Source organism: Lutra lutra, chromosome 4 (assembly GCF_902655055.1).
Source record: "Lutra lutra chromosome 4, mLutLut1.2, whole genome shotgun sequence".
Classification (NCBI taxonomy): Eukaryota; Metazoa; Chordata; class Mammalia; order Carnivora; family Mustelidae; genus Lutra; species Lutra lutra.
In genome coordinates this window covers 20,036,433-20,061,291 of record NC_062281.1, presented here as the reverse complement: position 1 = coordinate 20,061,291, position 24,859 = coordinate 20,036,433, and the positions used below count along the sequence as shown (strand labels likewise).

Below are 24,859 nucleotides of genomic sequence, written 5' to 3'. Positions count from 1 at the left end.
GAAAAGCAGAAAGTATCATGCAAAAGTTAGGTACATGTTTGTTATCTTTCAATTAGTGAGGACTTCATCTCTTTTTTGGGTAAAGATTTATTTATTTATTTTGGGGGGGGAAGGAGCAGAGGGAGAGGGAGAAAATCTCAAGCAGACTCCTTGCTGAGCATAGAGCCTGACTCAGGGCTTGACCTCACAATCCTGAGATCGTGACCCTGAGATCATGACCTGAGCTGAAACCAAGAGTCGGATAGGATGCCTAACCCGCTGAGCCACCCAGATGTCCCAGGACTTTCTCTTTAATATTGCTCTTAGCAATCCCTTCTCTGGTAGTATAGGGAGAAACCAGTTTATCATTTTCAAGGAATTCAGGTCCTATAGCTACTTAGAAAGCATAAAGTTCTAGATATACAGTATTATTTCTTTGATATGAATTCTTTATAAGGTATCCTTCTTGTGGAAAGGATACATGGGGCACATATTCAGCATAACTAACTGCAAAAACATTTAGATGATGCAACTTTGCTCTCAATGAAAATGTTTACAGTTTCTTTGGCAGTAAGATCTTTTACTCAGTAGAGACCAACCGAAACAAAACAGAACAAAACCAAACAGAAACCCCAAATGGGAACAATTCGTCTGATCTGTTCCTAGATTTTCTCCTGGAAATGTGGCTTATAGAGGGTTCCATTCAAGAAGTTTGTGCTTCTATGGTCTGTGCCCCGTGTTGTGGTGGGTGCTGGGACACAGAGATGAGGAAAGCAAAATCCTTAGAGAACAAATTCCTTCCCAGTCATGATGACCTTTTCTTCTCTTTTCCAAGCTGTTTGCAACACACTATTTAGTTTGGAAAGATGAGAAAGAGATAATAGACATTTAGGGCTATTTTCCCTAGAATATAGTTTTTGTTGTTGTTGTTGTTGTTGTTGTTAGGGGGCATTTTTTCTTAGAATATTCTTATATGAATACAAAATCATTGGTTTTACCTAAAAGCCATCAAAGGCATTATTGACGTTAAGTTCATTGTCTCTTCTTGTACTTGATGCTTTTTGTACTGTGGACACTGATCCAGCTGTACATGTTAGAAGCTTTTGTTGGAAGTCCTTCAGGCAAGAAACATCAGAGAAATTGATCTAATTTTTATTTTTTATTTTACTATCCTTTTGTCCAATGGAGGAAATCTTTTTAGATGACTAATGGGATTAATTTATGTGTTTTGTTTCCATTCTGTGGTCCTGTTGATAATGGATGAGTTTTTAAACAAAATTTGAAGTGAACCCGCAGATGTAATTTGGACTTTTTCTCTGGAAATTACCTGGAAATCATTAGTATTTATTATTCTTATAACCCCCGAAAGCACATGGTTCAAAAACAACTCACACTTTGTCACTTAATATGTCAGGGTTGGAAGATAAATCAAATGGTACAGGCAGGCATCTGAGAAGTCATTCATGTTGCCCTAGGTAATCTCCCTTCCCTGCTTCCACAGTACCTTTAAAAAAAAAATACCCTTAGATGATTGCGATGATGGATTTATAAAGAAAGGCTCCTTGTTTCTGAAGCCTGGGGCAGAGAAATCTACCTCTGTACCCATAAAACCCAACCTTGTGCCTTCCTTTTCTGTTTATAATTTCACTTACTCATTTTATTTTTTTTTAAGATTTTATTTATTTATTTGACAGAGAGAGATCACAAGTAAGCAGAGAGGCAGACAGAGAGAGAGAGAAGGAAGCAGGCTCCCCACTGAGCAGAGAACCCGATGTGGGGCTCGATCCCAGGACCCTGGGATCATGACTGAGCTGAAGGCAGAGGCTTTAACCCACTGAGCCACCCAGGCGCCCCCCACTTACTCATTTTAATTTGCAATCTTCTGAGAGGTGACATGATGTACTAGTTAAGAGCCTATGACTTTGGATCTAGACTACCTGGTGGAAATCCCAGCTGTACACTTCCTGTGGGTTTCCTTGAGCAAGTTAATTTACCTCTCTGTGCAACACCTTACTGATGATACAATGGGGGAAATGGCAGTGCCAGACTCATAGGGTTGGTTGTGGGGATTAAATGTCTCCATATACATATATATATATATATATACACATACACATATACCATAGTTCCTGGGGTGTAGCAGGTACACTCTGAGTGTTAGCATCCACGGCTAAGATAGACTGGGAAAGTTGCATGGGAGCTGAGAATTTTCTGTCTCACTCGGTTCCCTGCTGCCTTCCAAACACCCAGCATTGTGCTCCACTTATAGCAATGGAATTCCACAAAGATTGTGGGAGAAACAGAGCTTCCCTATTTTCATTTAGTCAAATCGTGTGTTACCAGTCAGCCAGTTGTACCTGAATATATTAAAGAATCTTTCCCAAGCTTTCTCTTAATGCTATATAATAATACCATATATAGTAATAACAATACTTTTATATTTATCATTTTTATTCTACAAGTAGCTCTTAATTTAAGTAAGTTATTTTCTAGCAATTGAAACCCAAGGGATTGATAGTTTAGAATGCTGATTTAATTACTATTGCTTCTGCCCTCTTCACGCAAGACAGAAGTTAGTTTCATTAATGCATCTTCCTGTTAAGATTCACTGAACGGAATAGGATACAATCACTTAAAAATAATGGCTGAAGGTGGTTTTTAAGAAAACAACTAACAAAAATGTAAAGTAGAAGATGCTTCGATTGAAGGGGGTTGCCGATGGGCTCAGGGCAGGCTCATGGAGGTTGGTTTCTCAAAGGGGGCACGAGTGTCACGACCCTCCCTGTTGTCCTCAATGCAAGGGGTGAAAAATGCGGATGAGAACGAGCTGCGGGAGATCGCCTCTGAACCGGACAGCACTCACGTGTACAATGTCGCCGAGTTTGACCTGATGCACACAGTCGTGGAGAGCCTGACGAGGACTGTCTGCTCCCGGGTGGAAGAACAGGACAGGGAGATCAAAGGTAAAGCGAGGAAACGAAGGTGGTCATTCTGTGATGTGGATATTACTCTGCCCAAAAGTCTGTCATAGATTATGAAAATTCTGATCATTTTTCATGTTGACTTTCTAAACAGAGCCCTTTAGTCCCCTAAGATGTGAATCATCAGAGTAGAAAGGGAGTATACTAGCAGCCCCACCAAGGAAGGAATAGTTGAACCACCAGATCGTTTTCTCCATGGTGTCGGATGTAGACCATCATGGGTGTTTGTTTTTAACTGCACTTTGGAATTTGAGGTAATTATATATTCATGTAAAGTTGTAAGGAACAAGGTAGAGAAAGATCATGACTGCTTTACCAGTTCCCCTTAATGGTGACATATTGCAAAACTCCAGTACGATATCCCAGGCAGATACTGGAATTGAGAGCCGAAGTACAGAATTCCATCGTGGAAATCGTTCCTTTTTTTTTTTTTTTTTTTTTTAAGATTTTATTTATTTATTTGACAGAGAGAAATCACAAGTAGGCAGAGAGGCAGGCAGAGCGAGAGGAGGAAGCAGGCTCCCTGCTGAGCAGAAAGCCCGATGTGGGGCTCGAACCCAGGACCTGGGATCATGACCTGAGCCGAAGGCAGCGGCTTAACCCACTGAGCCACCCAGGCGCCCCGAAATCGTTCCTTTTGTCCTTTTATGGCCGCATTCACTTATTTCTCCCCACAGCCTCTCCCTCGCCCCCAGACAACCACTTATCAGTGCTCCATCTCTACATAGTTTCTATTTTGAAAATATTATGTGAATGGAATTATGTGGTAAATCATCTTTGAGGACTGACTTTTTTATTCAGTTTATCCTACTTGTTACATATATTAGTAGCTTTTCCTTTTTACTGCTGTACCATATTCCATGCTATGGACAAACCACAGTCTGCTTAGCCATGAACACATTGGAAGGAGACAGGGAAAGACAGTATCATATGATTTCACTCATTAGTGGAATTTAAGAAACAAAACAGAGGAACCTAGGGGAATGGAGGGAAAAACAAAAATAAAATGAAATCAGAGACGGAGACAAAGCATGAGAGACTCTTAACTGTAGGAACACAACGAGGACTGCTGGAGGGGAAGTAGGTAGGGGAATGGGGTAACTGGGTGATGGGCATGAAGGAGGGCACATGATGGAATGAGCAGTGGGTATTACATGCAACTGACGAATCCCTAAATTCTTCCTCTGAAACTAATAATACAGTATATGTGAATTAATTGAATTAAAATAAAATAAAATAATTAAAAAAAGAAAGGAAGGCATCTGAGTTTTCATTTTTGGCTGTTACAAACAAATCTGCTATGAATGTTCATGTATAGGTTCTTGCAAGAAGGTAAGTTTTCATGTCACTGTGATAATGACCCTGGGATAATTACCCCAAACACAGGATTACTGTATCACACTGTGGCAGCATGCTTCACTTACTGTTACGAAACTGCCACACTGTTTTCCAGGGAGGTTGCAGCAGTCTGCCTTCCCACCGGCAACATATGTGTGCCATTCTGTTTCTGTGCATTGTCACCACTATTTGCTGTTGTTACTACATTTTATTTTAGACATTCTGATAGGTATGTAGTGGTATCTCACTGTGGTTTTAATGTGCATTTCCTTGATGGCTAATGAAATTGGACATCTTTTTTGCATGTTTATTTCACATCTGTATTTGGTTTTGGGCTGTTCATATCTTTTGCCCATTTTCTAATTAGATGAATATGTGTGTTTGTGTGTGTGTGTTTAGTTTTTAACTGTTGAGTTTTGACAGTTCTTCATTTATATGCTAGATACTAATTCTTTTTGATATGTGGGTTTTTTACGATTTTCCCCAAACCTGTAGCTTGCCTTTTCATCCTTTTAACAAGGTCTTTTGCAGAGCAAAAGTTTTAAATTTTGATTAGGTCCAATTTATTAATTTTGCATTTTGTGGTTATTTAGGTATCAAGTCTAACTCTTCTCTTTGGCCATAAATGCTACAAATTTTCTTTTGTATTTTTATTCTAAAAATTCTATGTTATACATTTAAATCCATGGTCCTGGTTAAATTTTTGGTAAAGATCATAAGTTTAGATCAAGGTTTTTGGGGTTTTTTGCCTATCAACGTACAATTACTCCAGCACCGCTTCCTGAAAATGCTCTGTTTTTGCCATTGAATGGCTTGCATCTTTATCAGGTATCAGTTGGGCAATTTTGTATGGGTTTATGTCTGGATTCTCTATTCTGTTCTGTTGGTTCTATGAGTCTAACTCTCTTCCAATATCCTACAATCTTGATTTCCAGTAGCTATATAAGTCTTGAGATTGAATGGACTGAATTCTCCCACTTGCTTATTCTATTTGAAAACTGCTTCCATTATTTCACCTTCTTTACCTTTCCAAATAAATATTAGAGAAATATTTATTCTTCATAAAAATCTTGTTGGGATTTTGTTAGGAATAGCATTGATTCAATTCTCAATTATCAAATATTAACATGGGAAGAACTGACATCCTTACTGTATGGATTCTTCCAGTCCTGGAACATGGTAAATTCCTCCATTTGTTTACATATCCTTTGATTTTCATCAGCATTTTGTAGTTTTTAGGATACAAGTTCCGTACAGATTTTGTTCTGTTTACATCTCAGTATTTAATTTTATTTTGAGGAATTTTAGTTTTATTTTTTTTTATTTTGGTGTTCACATGAGTATATATGAACACAATTATATTTTTGTATGTTTCTTTTGTGTCCTATGCCATTATTTCAATTTGCTAATTCTAGGATTTTTCCTCTAGATCTTCAGGGATTTTACTATGTAGGCAATAAATCATATCCTTTGCAAATAGGGATACTTTTATTTCTTTGCTTTTGATTTCTGTGTTTTTTATTTTCTTGCCTTCTTTCACTGGCTGAAATTTCCTGTACTGCATTGAATAAGAGTGATGAGAATGGACATCCTTTCCTTATTCCCCATCTGAGGGGGAGACTTTCTGCTTTTCAAGGAATTGGTTCACTCCATAGAATTTGTAGAATATATTTGTGGAAAGTTATTCATAGAATTCCCTTATTATTCATTTGATGTCTGTAGGGTCTGTAGTGATAGTCTGTGGTTTTTTTCCCCCTGATACTGGTAAGTATTGTCTTCTCTCTCTCTCTTTTTTCTTTCTCAGCCTTGTTAGAGGTTTGTTTTTAAAAACAAAACATTTTCAAAGAACTGGCTCTTGATTACATTGATTTTTCTCTGTTTCTCCTCTGTTTTTAATTTCATTGATTTCTTCTCTTATTTTTCTTATTTTCTTTCTTTTACTGGTTTTGAGATTATCTTGGTCATACTTTTTCTAGATTGTTGAGATGAGAACTTGGATTACTGAACTGTGATGTTTCCTCTTTTTCTAATGTAATTAGTTAAATGCTGTAATTTTCTTTCTCCACACGGCTTTAGCTATGCTCTACAAATTTTTTTTGCTCTATAAATTTTGATATGTTGTATTTTCATTTCATTTCAAAATATTTTTTATTTTCTTTGACCTGTCCTCTTTGACCCTTTCATTATTTAGAAGTGGTTGTTTATAATTTCAAAGTGTTTGGGTGTTCTTCTCTTACCTTTCTGTGATTGGTTTCTAAGTTTGATTTCACTGTCATTAAAGAACACACTATGTGTGATTTTTATTGTTTCAAATTTTCTGAGGTTTGCTTTCTGGCCTAGGATGTGGTTATCTTGCTACATGCCCTATGGGTGCTTGAAAAGGATGTTTGTTCTGCTATTGTGTTATGAAATATTCTGTAAATTTGGCTAGATCCCTTTGGTTGATGGCTTTGTTGAGTTCTACATCCTTGCCAATTTTTCTGTCCAGTCATCTTGTCAATAAATTCTGGATTCTTTAGCTCTATGTCTAGGACATTTGAAGTAGAAGGAAAACTCAGGGGACTTATCACCATATCATTCTTTAAGTCCTGCAATTCCTCACCCATACGCTTTGTTCTTTCTTTCAGTGTCTTCTTATGCTTGTCTTATTACATAATTTTCAGAATTTTTAGCTGTACTTAGCAGAAATAATAGGGGAAAGTCACATCAATTCTGTCTTCCTGGAAGCACAATCATCATGTATTTTTTTAACCTTTGTCTCTCATGATATCATTAGTCAGCAGGTTATATCTGGTCTACAGGGATATGATCTGAGAAGAGAGTAATATCCAGATCCTCCTTGGAGAATTTGGTTTTATTTCCTGCCATCATTGTATCCAGGGTGTGGAATGATTCTATTCGGCTACATCTCTGCCATCATTCCTCTTTCTCTGGACCAGATCTCTTGTGACTAAGTTGGACAGCCAAGCAGTAGTTTCTTGAATACATTTCTCTGAGCTTCTTAATGAGACTTAATGAGACTACTTTAGAGACCAATTTTTCCCACAAAAAAAAAAGCAAAAAAACAAAAACAAAAAACAAAAATCTCTCCCTGTGGTTGTTGATAGAGCATATAATATAGTTGATAGAACATATAATATAGTTCCTGGCCATAGTTAAGTGTTCAGTAACTATGTTTTTTCCTCATTAATAAGGTTATTAAAGCTACTTTGGATAAGTCCCTAGAGGATAAGAAATCCTAAAGTTCAAGGACTTTGAACTTCACATTTCCAAATCTTTTACAGATTCATTTGTTTTAACATGTGAATAACATACATAAAGTGCTTACATAGTGTCTAGCTTATAGTAACATTCAGTATACGTTAGTTGCCTTTTCTTCTCTTTTGACTTTTAGATACTGGCCATTTGTTGAATTGAAGTCTTCCATAAAGAGATGCAGTCTCTCCTTTGGGGGGGGGTTATGGACATTGGGGAGGGTATGTGCTATGGTGAGTGCTGTGAAGTGTGTAAACCTGGCGATCACAGACCTGTACCCCTGGGGATAAAAATATATTATATGTTTATAAAAAATAAAATTAAAAATTTAAAATAAACTATCCAGTTTATAGTATTTTGTTACAGTGGGCCAAATGGACTAAAGTCAATGACGATAGATGAGAGTATTTTTCAATGAGTCAAATAAAGCATTTATAAATACAAAAAAAGAGAGAGAGACTGCATCTCCTGATGCTTAAAAACACAGGCTCTCATATTAAAAACTCAAGTATCAATATCAACACTGATATTTACTGAGTGTAAGACTTGGTCAAGTTATTTAACTTCACTGTGCCTTAGTTTTCTCACCTATAGAATGGGAACAACAACAGTAACTACTGAGAATTAAAATAATACTTCTCAAGAGCTCAGGAGAGTACCTGTAGATGCGCACATGCTCAATCAGTGTTGTGTTTCTGGTTTCGGTTTTTTTTTAATTCTTCTATAACAATGTCTTTAAGAAAGTTTCTTAGCGTCAAGGACTGCCTTATTTAGGTGTGTATCCTCAGGACCTGGCATAGTGATCGCTACATAATAGGCACTTAAATGTTTCAATGAAAAATTGTAGGAATGAATAATTGAATCAATTTGTCTAGAGATGAAACCTTAGAAATAGCACAAAACCAATCGTCATTTCTGACTAATGGAGTTTCCGAGACTTTATGAGAAGTAATTTTGGGAAAGAGGTTCACTTTACATATTTCTATACTTTAGCTTCAGCTCTCGCCACTGTTGGGCCGCCTACAGAGTTGATTACTTCTGAAGTCACTGCCAGAAGCTTTATGGTTAACTGGACCCATGCCCCAGGAAAAGTGGAAAAATACAGAGTCGTGTACTACCCTGCCAGGGGCGGAAAACCAGAAGAGGTAATAAGGAGATGGTATTTTCAAACCATTATTTTCCTTCTTTCAAGTCTTTCACAGTAGTGAGGACAAGACAGAATTGTATGTATAAGGAGATTATTCTCACATAAACATTGAAAATTCGTTGGCCTGAAATACATTTCCCAGTGTCTACTTTGTTCTCCCATCTCTCTGGTTATGGCATTCATACTTCCTCCTCCCATCTCTATCCAATAACCCTCAGAATGGGTCATGTGTTCATTTCTTACACAACTTATTTTGACTTTTTTCCTTTTTAAAATTAACAAGTTCTAAAGCAGAAGGAATCAGTAGTTCGTTATGTGGCCAGAACCCTTTTTTTGCTATTCATGTATTCTTTCAACTTTGGGAGTGGTCTGTATTGTCTATCTTAATGAAGTCTATGTGTTCCAAATGATGTGGTCATATAGTCCTCCAAGGTTTGGGATTTCCTGGCCATTTGTGGAGATTAGTGCAGTTGAGAAGTCATAATAAAAAATCCATGGCTGGCCTTTTTCATGGTTTGGCCATCACAGGAGAAAATGCCTATTGTCTGATGATTGATTGGATTGTTCCCTTTTCCTACCTTTGACACTGACAATCACAGAGAATATGTTAATATGCGATGAAATCTCCTCCCCTTTTTTTTTTGGAAGTACAAACCTTTTGATGTTCTAACCTTTGGTTGACCTCAACATGTTTCACAATATTCTTCTGTATTATGGCAAGATTTTTAATTTTTTTTTAAGTGTTCAAGGAGTAGAGCAGGAAGACTTAAGTCATCTGGACTAAAAAAGAAGGCAGAGTACTTCCAATTCTTCTATCTTTTTCATGACTAATAAGTCTGTTAAATGCTTCCCAGAGCTCCATGGAAAAATATTGCATGTCAACTCTTTTAAGTGGAGGTGGTTGGAATAACAATTAGCCTGGGAAAGACTCTCTCCATTAGATATGACTTAATAAGGGACTTTTGGATATACTCCGTAAAAGGTGCATCGCTTCCCGGAGGAATTCAAGGAGAATTGTGGCACAATGTGGCACAAATAAAATATCGAATGGCATGTTCTTGCTAGAGATATTTTGCTCTTTGGTTTCAGTTCTGCATGTCAGGTGTTCCCTAGTCTCATTCCTCAAACTGTTCTTTAATCAGGTGGTGGTGGATGGAAGTGTGTCTTCCACGGTGTTGAAGGGCTTGATGTCTTTAACTGAATATCAGATAGCCGTCTTCGCGATATATCCTCACAAAGCTAGTGAAGGCCTACGGGGAACTGAAACCACACGTATGTATTGAAGTCTATCCCATGTCTGACCTTGTACGACAATGCTTAGGTGACCTTTCTTAAACTGGATTTCTGCCCAGGTTGTACTGAGGGCATCCTGACTCAGAGTCCTAGGCCATGGGTGTGATGCTCTATGCTGGTCCATGCTGTATGTCCTGTGTACAAGTGCTACATATGGAGAAGGATATTATAGACCTCTGCTTTGATAAGGAGAGAGCAACCTTGGTGGTGAAGAACGCAAAATACATGTGTTCACTTAATAAACAAATATTTAGTGAATGTGTATTATGAACTAATTTAACTACGGACTCATTCATGTCTTTTCACTGTCTCTAATTGGCTGGATGGGTATATATTCATTCATGGATTTGTTCATCCAGCCACCCATTCTGTCACTTACTAAGTGACACAGTGACCGGTTTTAACAGCTCCTTTATGGCAGACACTGTGCTTGGGGAGGGGCATAAAACAGTGGTCAGAATAGTCTTGGTTTTGACTGGCTTCCAGAGAAATGTGCCCATCACTGCAATAGGGTATAAGAAACTAGAAGACGTTGCTCCTGTTTTTAAACATTTACTATGTTTGCCCTCCCAGAAGGGTTTGTCAAGACTGTGTGAACATATTTAAGGATGAATATTATCTGAAAAGTAAACTATGTGTACTTAGTAGATAGTAACACTTAGATACTTTGAAATATACAGACGTACTGATAAATGGCTGAGAATTAAAAAAAAAAAATCTCTTGCAGTTGCTTTACCTATGGTTTCTGACCTTGAACTGTACGATGTAACTGAGAACAGTCTGAGGGCAAGATGGCATGCGGTGCCTGGAGCATCCGGATACCTGATCCTCTATGCTCCTCTCACGGAGGGTCTGGCTGGGGATGAAAAAGAGGTAACTACCTGCTGCCCACTAGAGTTCTAGAATCTTTGACTTCCTAAAAATGGATTTTTTTAATTCTAAAATTTTAATGTATAAAATTTAGAAAATTCACATTAGGTAAAAGGGGAAATCACTTATCATCCCCCCATCTGGAAATAGCTATTGTTAATATTATTGAAGTCTTTTAAATGCATTTTTTAAATGCAACAAATGGGAATGGTTTTGTCATATTCTGTTTCAGTTTGTTTATGGTAAGGATCTTTCATACCATTAAATAATATTTTATATGGTTGTTAAAAAGGTGCTATAGTTAAAAAAAAAAAGGTGCTATAGTATTATGCTATTGTTTTGTACCAGGTCATGTTTAATTAATCTCATGTTTTTGGGCACTTACATAATGTGTTATAAAATATGCTTTGGTGATCATTCTTTTTTTTTTTTTAAGATTTTATTTATTTATTTGACAGAGAGAGATCACAAGTAGACAGAGAGGCAGGCAGAGAGAGAGAGGGGGAAGCAGGCTTCTTGCTGAGCAAAGAGCCCGATGTGGGACTCGATCCCAGGACCCTGAGATCATGACCTGAGCTGAAGGCAGCGGCTTAACCCACTGAGCCACCCAGGCGCCCCATATCATTCTTTTTTTTTTAAGATTTTTTTTAATTTATATATTTGACAGACAGAGATCACAAGTAGGCAGAGAGGCAGGCAGAGAGAGAGGGGGAAGCAGGCTCCCCACTGAGCAGAGAGCCCAATGCGGGGCTCTATCCCAAGACCCCAAGATCATGACCTGAGCTGAAGGCAGAGGCTTAACCCACTGAGCCACCCAGGTGCCCCTTTGGTGATCATTCTTAACATATAACGTTGCAAGGTTGCAAGATTATTTTCTTTGGATAAATTCTTAGAAATGGAGTTTCATTTTCTCAAAGGGCATACCAATTATTAAGGCTTATACTAAGTATTAGCAAATGATTCTAGAGAAATGTGTTATAATTTATATTGCTGTATGCAATTCATGAATGGCTGTTTCCCCATGGCTACACTGACTTAGAAAGTTTTTTTTTTTTTACTAATTTGAAAGGTAGAAAAATGTGTTAGTATGAATTTTTTTTGCATTTATTCCATTTTAAATGATGAATCTTCAACTTTCAAATGATTTATTTTAGTCTTTGTTTTTAATTTATAGGGAGCGATTACTATAACATAGATATTCAAGAAATGACAAGGAAATGTCCGTAACACTTGGGAGTGTTTGAATAGGCAGATAGAGTAGTCAAGAGGGAGTTCAGAACTCAAATCTTTACTATTATCTAAACATTGTCTTTAACATTGCTTCTGGTGACAGAAATGTTTAGGGCCAAAACTATGGTGAATCTGAAGGCCGGGAACAGAGCTTTTGTGACGTGTGTGTGTTTTATTTCTAAGGGTTAGACAGCTTTAGTTCATTTGGGATTTAATGTTGGTCTGAATTATTTTGGCAGAAGGGAGGCTTAAAAAATGATGCTAAAAATAATGACCAGCTTCACCAAGAAGGGGAAAAATAAGAAAGAAAGGAATACCCGTTCACACCCTGTAGATTAGCAAACAGTTTTTAAAGTTTAGTAATAACTGCATATTGGTGAGCATATGGGAAACAGAATCATTCATGTAAATTGGTATGTAAATTGATACAGCTGCCTTAGAGAATAATTTGAAATATATCATCAAGTTGAAGATATATATAATTTTTTAAGGAAACCTCCTGCAAATCTTTTTGGGATGCAAGCATTTATTCAAAACACAGTATTGCAAATGATTGACATGTTCATCAGTAAAGGGATGGAAAATAGCAAATATTTATACAAAAGAATACCAAAAAATACAAAAGGAATTAATAATGTCATCTTTATCCCTGCACATCAACATGGATAAAACTTGAAACATAATATCAACAGAAAAAAAGTTGCCAAAAATTATGTCACTAGGATTCCATTTATGTACATTAAACATACAGAACTGTATATTATTTACAGATAGAAGTAGAAGGAGAAGTAAAAAACTGCAACAGGAAGGTAGACTGCATCATTAGCATAGAGATAGCGAACAGAAAGAATGAGAAAGAACTTCTGTTTATTTGAATATATTAGCTCCTTTAAAAATAAAATTGAAAGTCAACATGACAACATTTTCATGTTTATTAAGTTTGAGTGATGGACACAGGGTGAATCACATTCTTTTCTCTACACTTATTTTATATAGATGAAAATACTCAAAATTAAAATTTCTAATTTGACAATGGCATTGGCCGTTGTGTGACTGGAGACTGGCTCTGGAGATAGTTTTCTTCCTTCCCAAACAAAAATAAAGCCATGCTGTCATGCGTTTGGCACACAGCGAGAATGTTAGCTAGTTTCTTTGAAAAGAAGGGTCAGAAAAGTCATCCCGGAATCAAAAAGCAAATTGCCACATTGGTTGTCAACGTGGATTGATCTCTTCTGCATCCTGGAAAGAGCTTGCAATCCAAGTGCACGGGCCCCTTTGTTGAGTGGGGCAGCAAAACTGGTCCAGCCCAATCAGGCTCGAAGTGAAAACTGGGCACCCAGCCAAGGCACTGGTTAGAATTAGCCAGTGATGAGCGATGCCCTCTTGGCTCTGTCCTGAGCTCACTGGCCTAGAGGTTATACTCTTTCTAGACATTTCTGACTCAGTTACACCCACACTTTCCTGAGGACTAAATTTGTGACACCGTTACTCTGGCAGAGATCACTTCTCATCCAGACATAGAGTTATCCTAAAACAGCACGCATGGGTGTGATCAGTTTTGTGTGGTTCCGTGGCATCTGTTCCTAATATCAGATGACAGCAGACATTGAAAAATTATGGCTGAAGCGTTTGAATAAAGGGGTTGTGAGGAGACAAAGTCTTATTCCACGAAGTCTCCCCTTTGCTCAGTTGTACTCTGAGCAACATGCATGGTACCCATTGGCTAATGATCTGATAACGTGTGTTCTTTTCAGATGAAGATTGGAGACACCCACACAGATATTGAATTGAGTGGGTTGTTGCCCAATACGGAGTACACAGTTACAGTTTATGCCATGTTTGGAGAAGAGGCCAGCGATCCTGTTACAGGCCAAGAAACCACACGTGAGCAGCTCAGTCGTTCAGAGGAAGTGCTAGGAAAAAAAAAAAAAAGCCCAAATAAATGTTGGGATTCTAAATTGGAAATGCTGGCTTAGGTTGAAACCTCTTAAGAGCTCATTGTAACTTAAGAAAATGTGTATTTTATTCAGTGGCAGGAAATGTACTAGTTGATTAAAAAAAGGAGGGGGGTGGTCCTAAAAAAATGATGTCTCTGGGTACCTGTTCCCAGGACTGGATTTTTATGCAGTAAGGAAACTAGACCTTGTACCATGCTGCTTCAACAAATTTGGAGCAAAGTGTACACCACACTCAATTATATTGCCTTTCTCTCTCCTATATGTTCTCTCTAGCTCCTTAAATATTAAGAGAGTCACTAAAGTCTATAGGCTCTTTATTGCCAAATAGTCAATATATATTGAATGAGTGAAAAGAATTGGTCTTTTCACTAATTTTTGTTTGTCACTAATTGGGCGAGGAAGCATCATAGTTTGTGGTGATGCTGACAACTGTCATGATTTGTCTTCTAGGTTTTGGTTTGCTGGCTCTCTCAGCACTAATCACAGGCTGCCAATCAATTGGCTGATTGCCTGGGTTAAACTCTAACTGCTCTTCTGTTCCTACTAACTGTGACCTTGACCAAGTTACCTCAGTTTTATGACCTATATAACAGGGATATTATACTCTCCTTACAGTCTGTGTAAGGATTTAACGAGATACCTGAGTTACAATAATCAGTTCCAGAACATCTCAGACTCATAGAGCATGTGATAAACCTTAACAGTTGGTTTTACTATAAACCTGTAAAAGCTCGTGAAACTCTCAAAAATTATTGATGAATTTTAATCTATTAAATCAGGAGAGGGCCCTTGAGGAAGTACAGAGAGCTATGGAACTGATAGTCAAGAATCTGCAGAAATATCAGTGCCTCTTTACACGTTTTTAAAGCGACAGCAAAGTGTTCATTTTTACTTAGTCCCACAAAGCCAGAGGGATTTACCCAGGGCAGAACTCTTACTCATTGAGTCAACAAATATGCATTGAGAACTTGCTATATTGGGAATAAAGCCAGGAACAAAATTAACCGCTAATCCTCTGAAATTACAATATATGGAGGGAGAGAGACAGTAGATCGATAAAAGCACAGTATAAGAAATAAACCAGAGACAGCAGTTCGGGAGCATTGGGTGGAAGGTTCTAGATCACCAGACGGTGATCCTGGACAGTCTCAGTGGGAAAGTGACATAAGTTCAGAAACCTGAATGTTGGATGGTTCAAGAGTTTTTGGCCTGAGCAATAAGAAGAACGGAGTTTCCATTTTTTTCAGAAGGGGAGATTGAGAGAGATTGGAAGAAGTGGCAGGAAGAGTCAGTAGTTCAGTTCTGGACAGGTCAAGTTGGAAAGGCTTAGTAGAGACCCATGCAGAGAGGACAGAGGCCATCAAACTCGCCTTTACACATGGGAAACTGTGAAGAGGAGCAGTAGAGTAACTTTGCCAGCATCAAATGACAGTTGAATGAAGTAGCTAAGATTTAATTTCAGGTGCCCTGGTTTTGGATCCGTTAGTTTACTTATTTATAGCAAGCTATAATACTCTGGTTTCTCTTCAGATCATATAAATCTTTCACCCTTATAGCAAGCTACAATAATAGCATTGATTGGAGAAGAAAGACACAGAAAATGTACCTAAATCTTACTTCTTTCTAAGCATGTATACCTTATTAATACTATTCATTCCATACGAGGAAAGGTTTTTTTCTTTGTTAATTTGTTCATTTTCTTTGTTGTAAGTTATTATCGGGGTAAAATTTTTCATATGTAAGTCATTTAGGAATCAAAGATGCTGGGGGTTTTTTTGGGGGGGAGGGGGGATTTTTAAGGTGTATGCGATTTAACATTTTAATTATTTTCTCTTCCACTTACTGCAAAGTGCCTTTAAGTCCACCAAGAAACCTGAGAATCTCCAATGTTGGCTCTAACAGTGCTCGGTTAGCCTGGGACCCAACGTCAAGAAAGATCAGTGGTTATCGTATTATGTATAACAATGCAGATGGCACTGAAATTAATGAGGTAGGCTGAGAATCATATTTATTTATTTAATTATTCATTCATTCATTCATTCATTCACTTACTGCTGAGTGTGTATTAACTTTTTATGCCTGCATAACCAATCAACCCAAAACCGTAGTGGCTTAAAAGAATACAAATTTCTTACTTTCCCTCACAGTTTCTGTCAGAAACTAGTGTGTCAACTACTTGGATCTATACTTTTGGCTTGGGGTCCCTCATGAGATCATAGTCAGATAGTGGCTGATGCTGATGTCATCACAATGGCTTCTTCATTCAGATATCCCGTGCCTGGTCTGGGAAGACTGGATCAGCTGGGAGCCAGAGCAGTTTTCTGTGTCTCTGACTAAAGTCTTCACAAGATCCCTCAGGCATGGCAGTTTTAAGGGAGCTAGACTTTCTATATGCTGGCTCAGGAGTCCCCAGACATGTGTCCAAAGAGACAGAGAGAAAGAGAGAGCTAAAAGAGAGAGCTGTGTTGCTTTTAGTTACTAAGAGAAATCACAGAATACCACCTCTGCCACACGCACAAGTCCCCACTTGGATTCAACATGAGGAGGGACACAGGTCCCACTTATGGTGGGAGGCAGGAGGGATGGGAGATATATGTTGACACGGCCATCTTTGGAATATATAGTCTGCCCCAGTGCAAGGAGGTCAGGAAATAGGTCTCTTCCTAGATGTTGTAAACTAGAAATAATGTCTATGTAATCCTCCTTATCCCTCTGCCTTTGAGTAATCTCCCATCTTTCAGATAGTTAAATGACTTAGATGAGTTAAATACAAAACTGAGTAATTCAAGTTTTGTGTAGGAAAATATTTCCAAATAACAGAACTGAATAGAACTTATAAAGATACACTATCTTATACTCAGTCAGTAATAAATTCTTCCCAAATAGTCATTTCTTCACAAAGTCCTTCCTTGGGAATATATTTTAGCAGCATAGATAGCAAAGTTAGTATTATTTTTCCTCAACTTGATCCAAGAAGTTAAGACCAAGAGGGAAATATGTTGGATTACATCACTTCTATTTTCTGACCAGATGAAGAAACTATTTTCATTTGCAGAGACAAACTGTTTCCTAGAATTAAATCCAAGCAGTATTTTGCAGAGGACTCCCTCACATGGGACATTAGATAATGAATGCACAATACTGCACATTTGCTAATATTTGATATTTGTATATATTGTAAAATGATCAGCACAAGAAACGTACTTAACATTCTTTAAAAAAAATTATAACTGTTGTGGTCTCTGTCTCTTTTTTAAAAATTTTTATTGTGTTAGTCACCATACAATACATCATTAGTTTTTGATGTAGTGTTCCAAGATTCATTGTTTACATATAAGACAAAAAGGAGAAAGAACATACTATTTTCTCATGTTTTAAATTTAGTTTTGCCAAATTTTCTCAGATAACTGTTATACTGTTGTGGTCTCTTATGGTATTTTAGGTTATTTTCCATTATAAAGAATGACCCCAAACTAATCCATTTGTTAAGAACTACATGTGGGTTTTTGTAGTGTTTTTCAGTCTAGGAGATGCCTTTGGTACTTGCTCTTTCTAATTTGTATTATGCTGGGAAATTAGAAAACTGTATTTGGTAAAACTGAATTTAAAACATGAGAAAATGGTCTACGAATGAAAATCTGAGAAAATTTTATTTGAGTAAAATGCATAAACAATATGTGGTTTTGTAGCATTTCCAATTTGACTGGTGTGTGTGTTTGTGTGTTCTTAATTTTTAACCATGCAATTGAGACTGACTAAATGTTGCTAGACAAATGTCTTTTGTTTAAGCGTGGTATTAATTTGCCTAATTTTGGAATGTGTGATCTTAAGGGTGAGTATTCCTACTATGTTTTGCTTTAACTTGTATTAATCAAGCTTTTACTTATAGGTCATGCTACAGTTAGGTTTTTAGGAAACTTCCAAAACATTCTGGAATGAACTTGAAAATGTCCCAGCCAAAATCTACTTAGTATGTAACATGCAATTGACCATAAGCTTTTGTTTTGGACTCAATTTGTATTTCTCTGCTTTACTTCCTGTTCCTCCCAATTCCCTCCTTCACGTCCTCTTTATCCTTTTTGTCTTTTCTGTATTATCTCTCTCTCTCCCAACTGCTTGGAGACCAAGAAGGAAAAATGAAAGACAACCAAATGTCGATGATGATGATGATGATGATGGCTGTAACATGTGTTGAGTCCTTCCCTTCAACCAGGGTTTACAGAGAGCCCCTTATGCCATCCCTAGAGAAAACATGCTGAAAACACGACTTGTCTGCTGAGGACAGGGCCATCCCAGAGAGCATGTGCTGGGAGAGGTTTGGGGAAATGTTTTGCAAGCAGGATGGAAAACTGAAGTTCTCCCCTTTGAGTTTTATAAACGAAAGGACCATTTTTAGACTCAGACGCAAGTCCAGTTCCCGACAGCTATGACTCAACGAGAGAGCCCAGAGCGGAGCCCAGTCCCTTGTTCCTCATCAAGGACTCTTTCTTTATCCCTCCCAGAATTAGGTTGAAATTAAGCTTTTAGGCCAGACTGTTTGAAAATTTTTCAAAAAGAGTTATATAACCATGAGATCATGGCCATTTGTTATCATTTTCTACTACCAACAAAATCAGTTCCAGAACTCAGTCTAAAACATAATATAACTAATGAAAATAGATGATACCTTGAACTTTACATTCGATGGAATAAAACAATCAGTAGTTAATGCATAAAATATGGTCTGTTTAAAGTCAGCTAATGCTTTAATAAATAAAATAGATCTTTTCGACATATATATATGTATATATGTTTCAACATATATATGCTGAAAAGATATATGCTTATATACATATATATGTGTGTGTATATACAACCTTTTCCCCTTCTTGTCTCTTGGTGTACCTAAGAAAGTTTGAATTTAATCTGCTTTCTGTATGTTTGATATCCTCATGAAATTCCATTGTCATAGATTTGAGACAGAGGTCAAGGTATAACTACCCATTCCAGCTGATAGTTTTATGTCCAGGAAGTTAGGTCTGGTCTTTGGGCCTCCCATTCCTTGTTTGTAAGATAGCTATTATAAATACCTAGGGTTTGGTGGGAGGGAAAGAGGGCTAAACACAACAATGAATGTGGTGAAGTCCTTGACATGTCGAAAGTGCTCAGTAAACTCAACTGTTATAATCCAAAACAACAGAAGCAATATGTAAATGTCATTTAGAAGAACATGTCTTGAACTCCTATTTTAAATATGGAGTTGTCTGCGAGTTTAATGAAGCCATACTATGCATAAGATTTTGGGTCCAAAATCCTTGTGTCGATGCACTGGATACCAGCTGGTTTTCCATTGGGCAAGTTCCTTAACTTTTCAGAGTCTCAGTTTCACCATCTTCAAATTAAGGGCAATAATTAGCTACTCTAATTGTGGACGGCCGATTAACGGAACTAAAACACAGAAAGCATGCAAACAATACCCGAACCAAAGTAAACATTAATGCTAATGCTAAGAATGACCTATAATACTATCAGGCCCAGTTTCAGAAGATAATCAATATTTTTGGTTCACTCCTGCTGTGAAACCAACACCTTGGCTTAAAATAATAACCCGTGGTTACTCAACATGGGCAGAGCTCAGCAAGGACACTTGGCTCTGGTGCTCCCTGTGGAGTCAGCTGAGGTGACTCCTGCTTCATGTGGGAGCTTGACTGAGCCAGAACTTCCCAGATGACTTCACTCCTGTGTCCGGTTTCTCAGCCGGGGTGGCTGAAAGGGCAGAGGTTTCTTGGCCCTCTCTAGCCACGTGGCTCAGGGTTCCAAAAAGGTGAAGACGGAAGCTCCTCCCTACAGGATTCACACTCTCTTTTGACCTGCAGTTGATTTCTTAATGATGTGTATGGCTTCTGGATTGGCTCTGAGTTAGGATGAGCCCTTTATTATCTCTCTTAAAAATGACCTTTGGTGCCTCCTCTATTCACTCAAAAACAAATATCACTCAACATGCTGAAGAACTTAAGCAAAGTCCTGCCCTGGAGGGGCTTACACTCTATGCGGGAGAAAATAAATACGTAAAATAATCGCCGGTTGTGTTTGATGCTGGGAGGAAACAAACAAGGACAGTGTTAGGGGGTAGCCCGGCTGAGATAGGTGACAACAGAAACCTTCTATCGGGAAGTAAAAGTTCAGCACAGTCCTGACAGATGGCAAAGGTCTAGTTTTGAAAAGAGCAAGAATCCCAAACAGAATGAACTGCATGTGCAAAGGCCCTGGGGTGGGAAAGACACAGACCTGACAGGTCAGTGTGGCTGGAGCCCCTGGGTGATTCAAATGATGGCAAGGAAAAGGAGCACGGCACCAGATTATGCAAGACCAAGAGGTCATTGCTGGATGCTTGGTTTTGATTTGCAAGGCAGTAGAGGTAGCCAAGGAAGGTTTTAAGTAGGACAGTGACACATTTTATATTTTGGTAAAGTTCACGTTGACCGCTGTGAGCAAATCCATACAGTAAGCTTAGTCACCTTCCCCTTAACCTTAGGTGCTATCAAGTATAGTCATTGATAGTATTGTAAATAACACATCCTAGTGATACTGCTCTAAATATCTCTTGAAAACATTTTCAGTGGTATCTTTTTTGGCAGAATCCACTATCAGGTAAATAGGTTCATTTCTTCAATTTTTCAGGGTATCTTTATAGCTAGAGTGTCTTACTATTAAGTGCCTCCCCTATTGGGGGTTTGGAAGGGTTAATTGAGACAATGTACAGACAATGCTTAAATGGAGCACCATTTACTTGGTCTAGAATATGCCCCCGGCGCTATGTAGCTCAGGGGCCCAATACCCAACCTTTCCACGATAAAGCCATGTCTGTTTTTTCTCTTTGTCAAGGATGGCTTTGCTCAGGGCTCTGTGTTCTAGATCCCGCTTCCATTTCTTCTTACTTTATGGTTTCTTTCTTCATTCTTTGCTGTTCCTTTTCTAATCTGTCCTATACCCTGGGTCCTTATCCTTAGTACTCCATCTCTTAGTACTCCAAAGAGATTGGAACCTGTTTTTCCCAAGTAAATCTCTCTGTGGAAGATAAAGGAATATTTCAAATATTTACCGTGGTTTTTGGTATAACTATCCCGATTCTTACCCTAATTTGTTGCTCATCTGTACAGCCCTTGTAGGACTTATCGTGTGATACTTAGTCATGGGTCAGGGGTCCTAGGCAGTAAAGCCCAAAACTGGCTGTCCTGGCAGATCAGACTGGAAACATTATATTTATTTCTAGTAACATTGTCAATCATGTACATTTTCTTTCCTTTCCACACAATCATGTGGAAATAATATTGGTTGCAAAGATGTCCCGAGAATTAATGGAGAGGAAATCTATTTAAAGGTGAAGATTAGAAATGTGTGATACAGAAGCTGACTGGTTTTATAATTCAGTAATATATTTGATGTCTTTTTAGCTCTGCTGCCAGGCCAAGTAAACGACAGACAATAATAAAATGCCTTCTGTTTCCTGTGTTTGGAGAGTGTTGAATATAACTGGTATGACGTCTCTGTTTTGCAGGTTGAAGTAGATCCTGTTACTACCTTCCCTCTGAAGGGCTTGACGCCGCTCACAGAGTACACTGTGGCCATTATCTCCATCTATGATGAGGGGCAGTCGGACCCTCTGACTGGAATTTTTACCACAGGTAAGCCTTATTATGGTATGGAAGTTTCCAAGAGTAACTACATAGAAACCAGAAGCTGAAGCAGTTTCCTCAACTGTGATTTTGAAGAGATTTTTGATTTTTATGTTGTATTATCATTATTTTTATTGATTTATTTGAGAGGGAGAGTACGCATGTGTGGTAGGGAGAGGAAGGGGAAGAGGGAGAGAGAGAATCTCAAGCAGACTCCCCACTGAGCATGGAGCCCAAGGCAATGTTCTGTCTCATGACCCCGAGGTCATGACCTGAGCCAAAACCAAGAGTTGTATACTTAACCGACTGAGCCACCCGGGCACCCCTACGTTCTATTAAGCACTGAACAATTAGGTGACCAGAATGAGTACTGCCTGATTATTTTCTAAGACCTGTAAGAATGACAATTCCATACTGTGTAACCTAAGACATTTAATCTGTAGCCAATAATATATTCATGCGGCCTGAAGTATTAATACAACAATGTGGAATCTTTTAAATGCCAAAATAAAAAACATAAGGTGTGACTGCATGATTTTCCTTTTCTATGTATACCCTGTAGTCAATAAATACAAAAATTTTTTGCCTCTTGGTGGCAACAATTCTACTGTTTGCTCTCTGAACTTAACGTTGCTTGCGCTTGGGAAAGCAATGGAGGGCTGTAGTGAGGACAGGAGGAGCTAATTTGGAGAGATTCGAAATATGCTCCTTTGAGAAACAATGTTCACAGAAAAAAGTTCAGTAATTCCACAAAACTCCCTGAAGGCTAACTCCCATTGGGATTTTCCTGGTGTCCTATGAGTTTTAAAATCTCTAATTTCAGGCACCCTCTGTGGCTCTGTCGTTAGGCATCTGCCTTCATTTCAGGTCATGATCTCAGGGTCCTGGGATGCGGCCCCGCATCGGGCTCCCTGCTCCACGGGGTGTCTGCTTCTCTCTCTCCCTCTGCCCCTTTCCTCTGTTCATGCTCTCTCTCACTCCTTAATGTCAAATAAATTTTTTAAAAATCTGTAATTTTGGGGGCACCTGGGTGGCTCAGTGGGTTAAAGCCTCTGCCTTTGGCTCAGGTCATGGTCTCAGGGTCCTGGGATCGAGCCCCGGGTTCTCTCTGCTCAGCAGGGAGCCTGCTTCCCCCTCTCTCTCTGCCTGCCTCTCTACTTGTGATCTCTCTCTGTCAAATAAATAAATAAAATCTTTAAAAAAAAAATCTGTAATTTTGGGGCTCCGAATCAGTGAGTTTAGTCTCTGCCTTTGGCTCAGGTCATGATCCCAGGGTCCTGGGATCGAGCCCCACATCAGGCTCTCTGCTCAGCAGGGAGCCTGCTTCCTCCTCTTTCTCTGCCTGTCTCTCTGCGTACTTGTGATCTCTGTCTGTCAAATAAATAAATAAAATCTTTTTAAAAAAATCTCTAATTTCAAACACTAAAAATCGATGACTGACAAAGACTGTCACCCAGTTGGATTTGGGGCTCTGTTGTACATCCCTGAAGTAGGAAACCATAAAAGGTCTGATGAATCGTGTTTCACTTCCGATGGCACCCATATGTGCAAGATGAAAAAGATGTTCTTTAACTTATTACGAGGGGGTGATTTAGTCACGAAAGCAAATAAAACTAAGAGAGACATTCCCCAGACCTCAAGGGCACCAATGGGTTAATTTCCTCAACTTGATGAGCAAATAATATCTTTGTAAAGTAATAAATATGACACTCTTACTTTTTATAGCTCATGAAAAGAGCCAAATAGAGAATCTAAGAGTTCTGGAAATTACTGGAAGACGTTAAAAAACATGCTGTATCCATGGTCTTCCTGATTTATACCGTGGACCAACGCTGGCAGCAGAAACTCAAGGTCCCACTGGGCTGACGGGCATGGCTTTCTCAGCTTCCATGTGCTTTCCCAAAGCCAGAGGTCTCCCAGAGGGCCTTCTTCCTGGCGGCCCTGGCATCTTCTTGAGTTTGGCCTCCTTGCCTTCTCCGTTCCCTGACAAAGTCTCCTTCCTTGACTCACAGAGGAGGTTCCAGCCCAGCAATACTTGGAAATCGATGAGGTGACAACAGATAGTTTCAGAGTGACCTGGCACCCCCTTTCGGCGGACGAAGGGCAGCACAAGTTGATGTGGATTCCAGTCTACGGCGGCAACACCGAAGAAGTGAGTTGTCTGAAACACACTGAAAAGTCATCTGGAGCGTTTTTTTTCTGGAAGAGAACAGCCCCTGCACATTTACGTGGGTCTTCATTTTAAAAGAGATCGAGAATCCCAGAAGTCATTAATATTTGGCCTGGCATGCAGTTTTATAAATGTCAAACCCATGATTTTTCTAAGATTAAAATGGCATTTTTTTTTTTTTTTGCTAGAGCCTCCATTATAAAATTTAATATATTTTCAGGTCTTTTGACTTTCATACAGGCCATTGAATAAAAAAATTTCAACTGGTACTTTTGCAATATGAATAGCTTATTTCTTGAGGGAATTGAAAGGAATGTGGTCTCGGCTTTGACTTTAAAATGGAACTCGGTGGCCCTGGAGTTCATTACGCTTAGTTGTTTCTTGCTTATGATCAGGATAACTGTTTTTCCTTTTTATTATTTTTTTTCTTAACTTTCACCACTATTCAAGTAAACCCTGTTACTAAGCACCGAATGCTTTCCAGGTTCTCCTAAAAGAAGACCAAGATTCCCATGTTATTGGAGGCCTGGAGCCCGGCACTGAATATGAGGTTTCGCTCTTGGCCATATTGGATGATGGGAGCGAGAGTGAGGTGGTGACCGCTGTGGGGACCACACGTAAGTGTCCGTCTGGCCGAGGGGACTTTACCAGTGGCCGCCATCTGTTCTGTTACCCTCCCACCCACTTGGTTGCCTGCCCATCCACCTTATTCCTGCCTACAAGGCTTTAATTCCTCTATGTCCCCCAGAGTTCTTCATTTGCCCTCACCTTTAATGACACCACTGCGTGTAGCGTATGAGAATCCTAGGCGATCACCCTAAAGGCAGAGACTGTATCTGTCTTGTTCACCATTATATCCCCAGCACCTAGCATAGTGCCTGTTATATTTTAACTGTGCAATAAATACTTGTTGAATGGATGGATGGATGGGTAAAATAATTTAAAAGTGAATAAATGAGTGAACAAATAAGCCGAGGGCAAGC

The 24,859-nt window shown here is 38.7% G+C and overlaps 1 protein-coding gene across 3 annotated transcripts in view; it reads left to right on the top strand.

Moving 5' to 3' along the window:
* The window catches only part of COL14A1 (collagen type XIV alpha 1 chain), a 217,839-nt gene that overhangs the window by 67,745 nt on the left and 125,235 nt on the right, over positions 1 to 24,859 (top strand). For all 3 annotated transcript variants that reach the window (XM_047727418.1, XM_047727417.1, XM_047727419.1), the window contains exons 9-17: positions 2,781 to 2,942; positions 8,547 to 8,698; positions 9,843 to 9,972; positions 10,721 to 10,866; positions 13,848 to 13,977; positions 15,902 to 16,041; positions 21,589 to 21,715; positions 23,719 to 23,858; positions 24,361 to 24,493. In XM_047727418.1, coding sequence (XP_047583374.1) covers positions 2,781 to 2,942; positions 8,547 to 8,698; positions 9,843 to 9,972; positions 10,721 to 10,866; positions 13,848 to 13,977; positions 15,902 to 16,041; positions 21,589 to 21,715; positions 23,719 to 23,858; positions 24,361 to 24,493 — 1,260 coding nt within the window. The remainder of the gene's footprint in view (positions 1 to 2,780; positions 2,943 to 8,546; positions 8,699 to 9,842; positions 9,973 to 10,720; positions 10,867 to 13,847; positions 13,978 to 15,901; positions 16,042 to 21,588; positions 21,716 to 23,718; positions 23,859 to 24,360; positions 24,494 to 24,859) is intronic.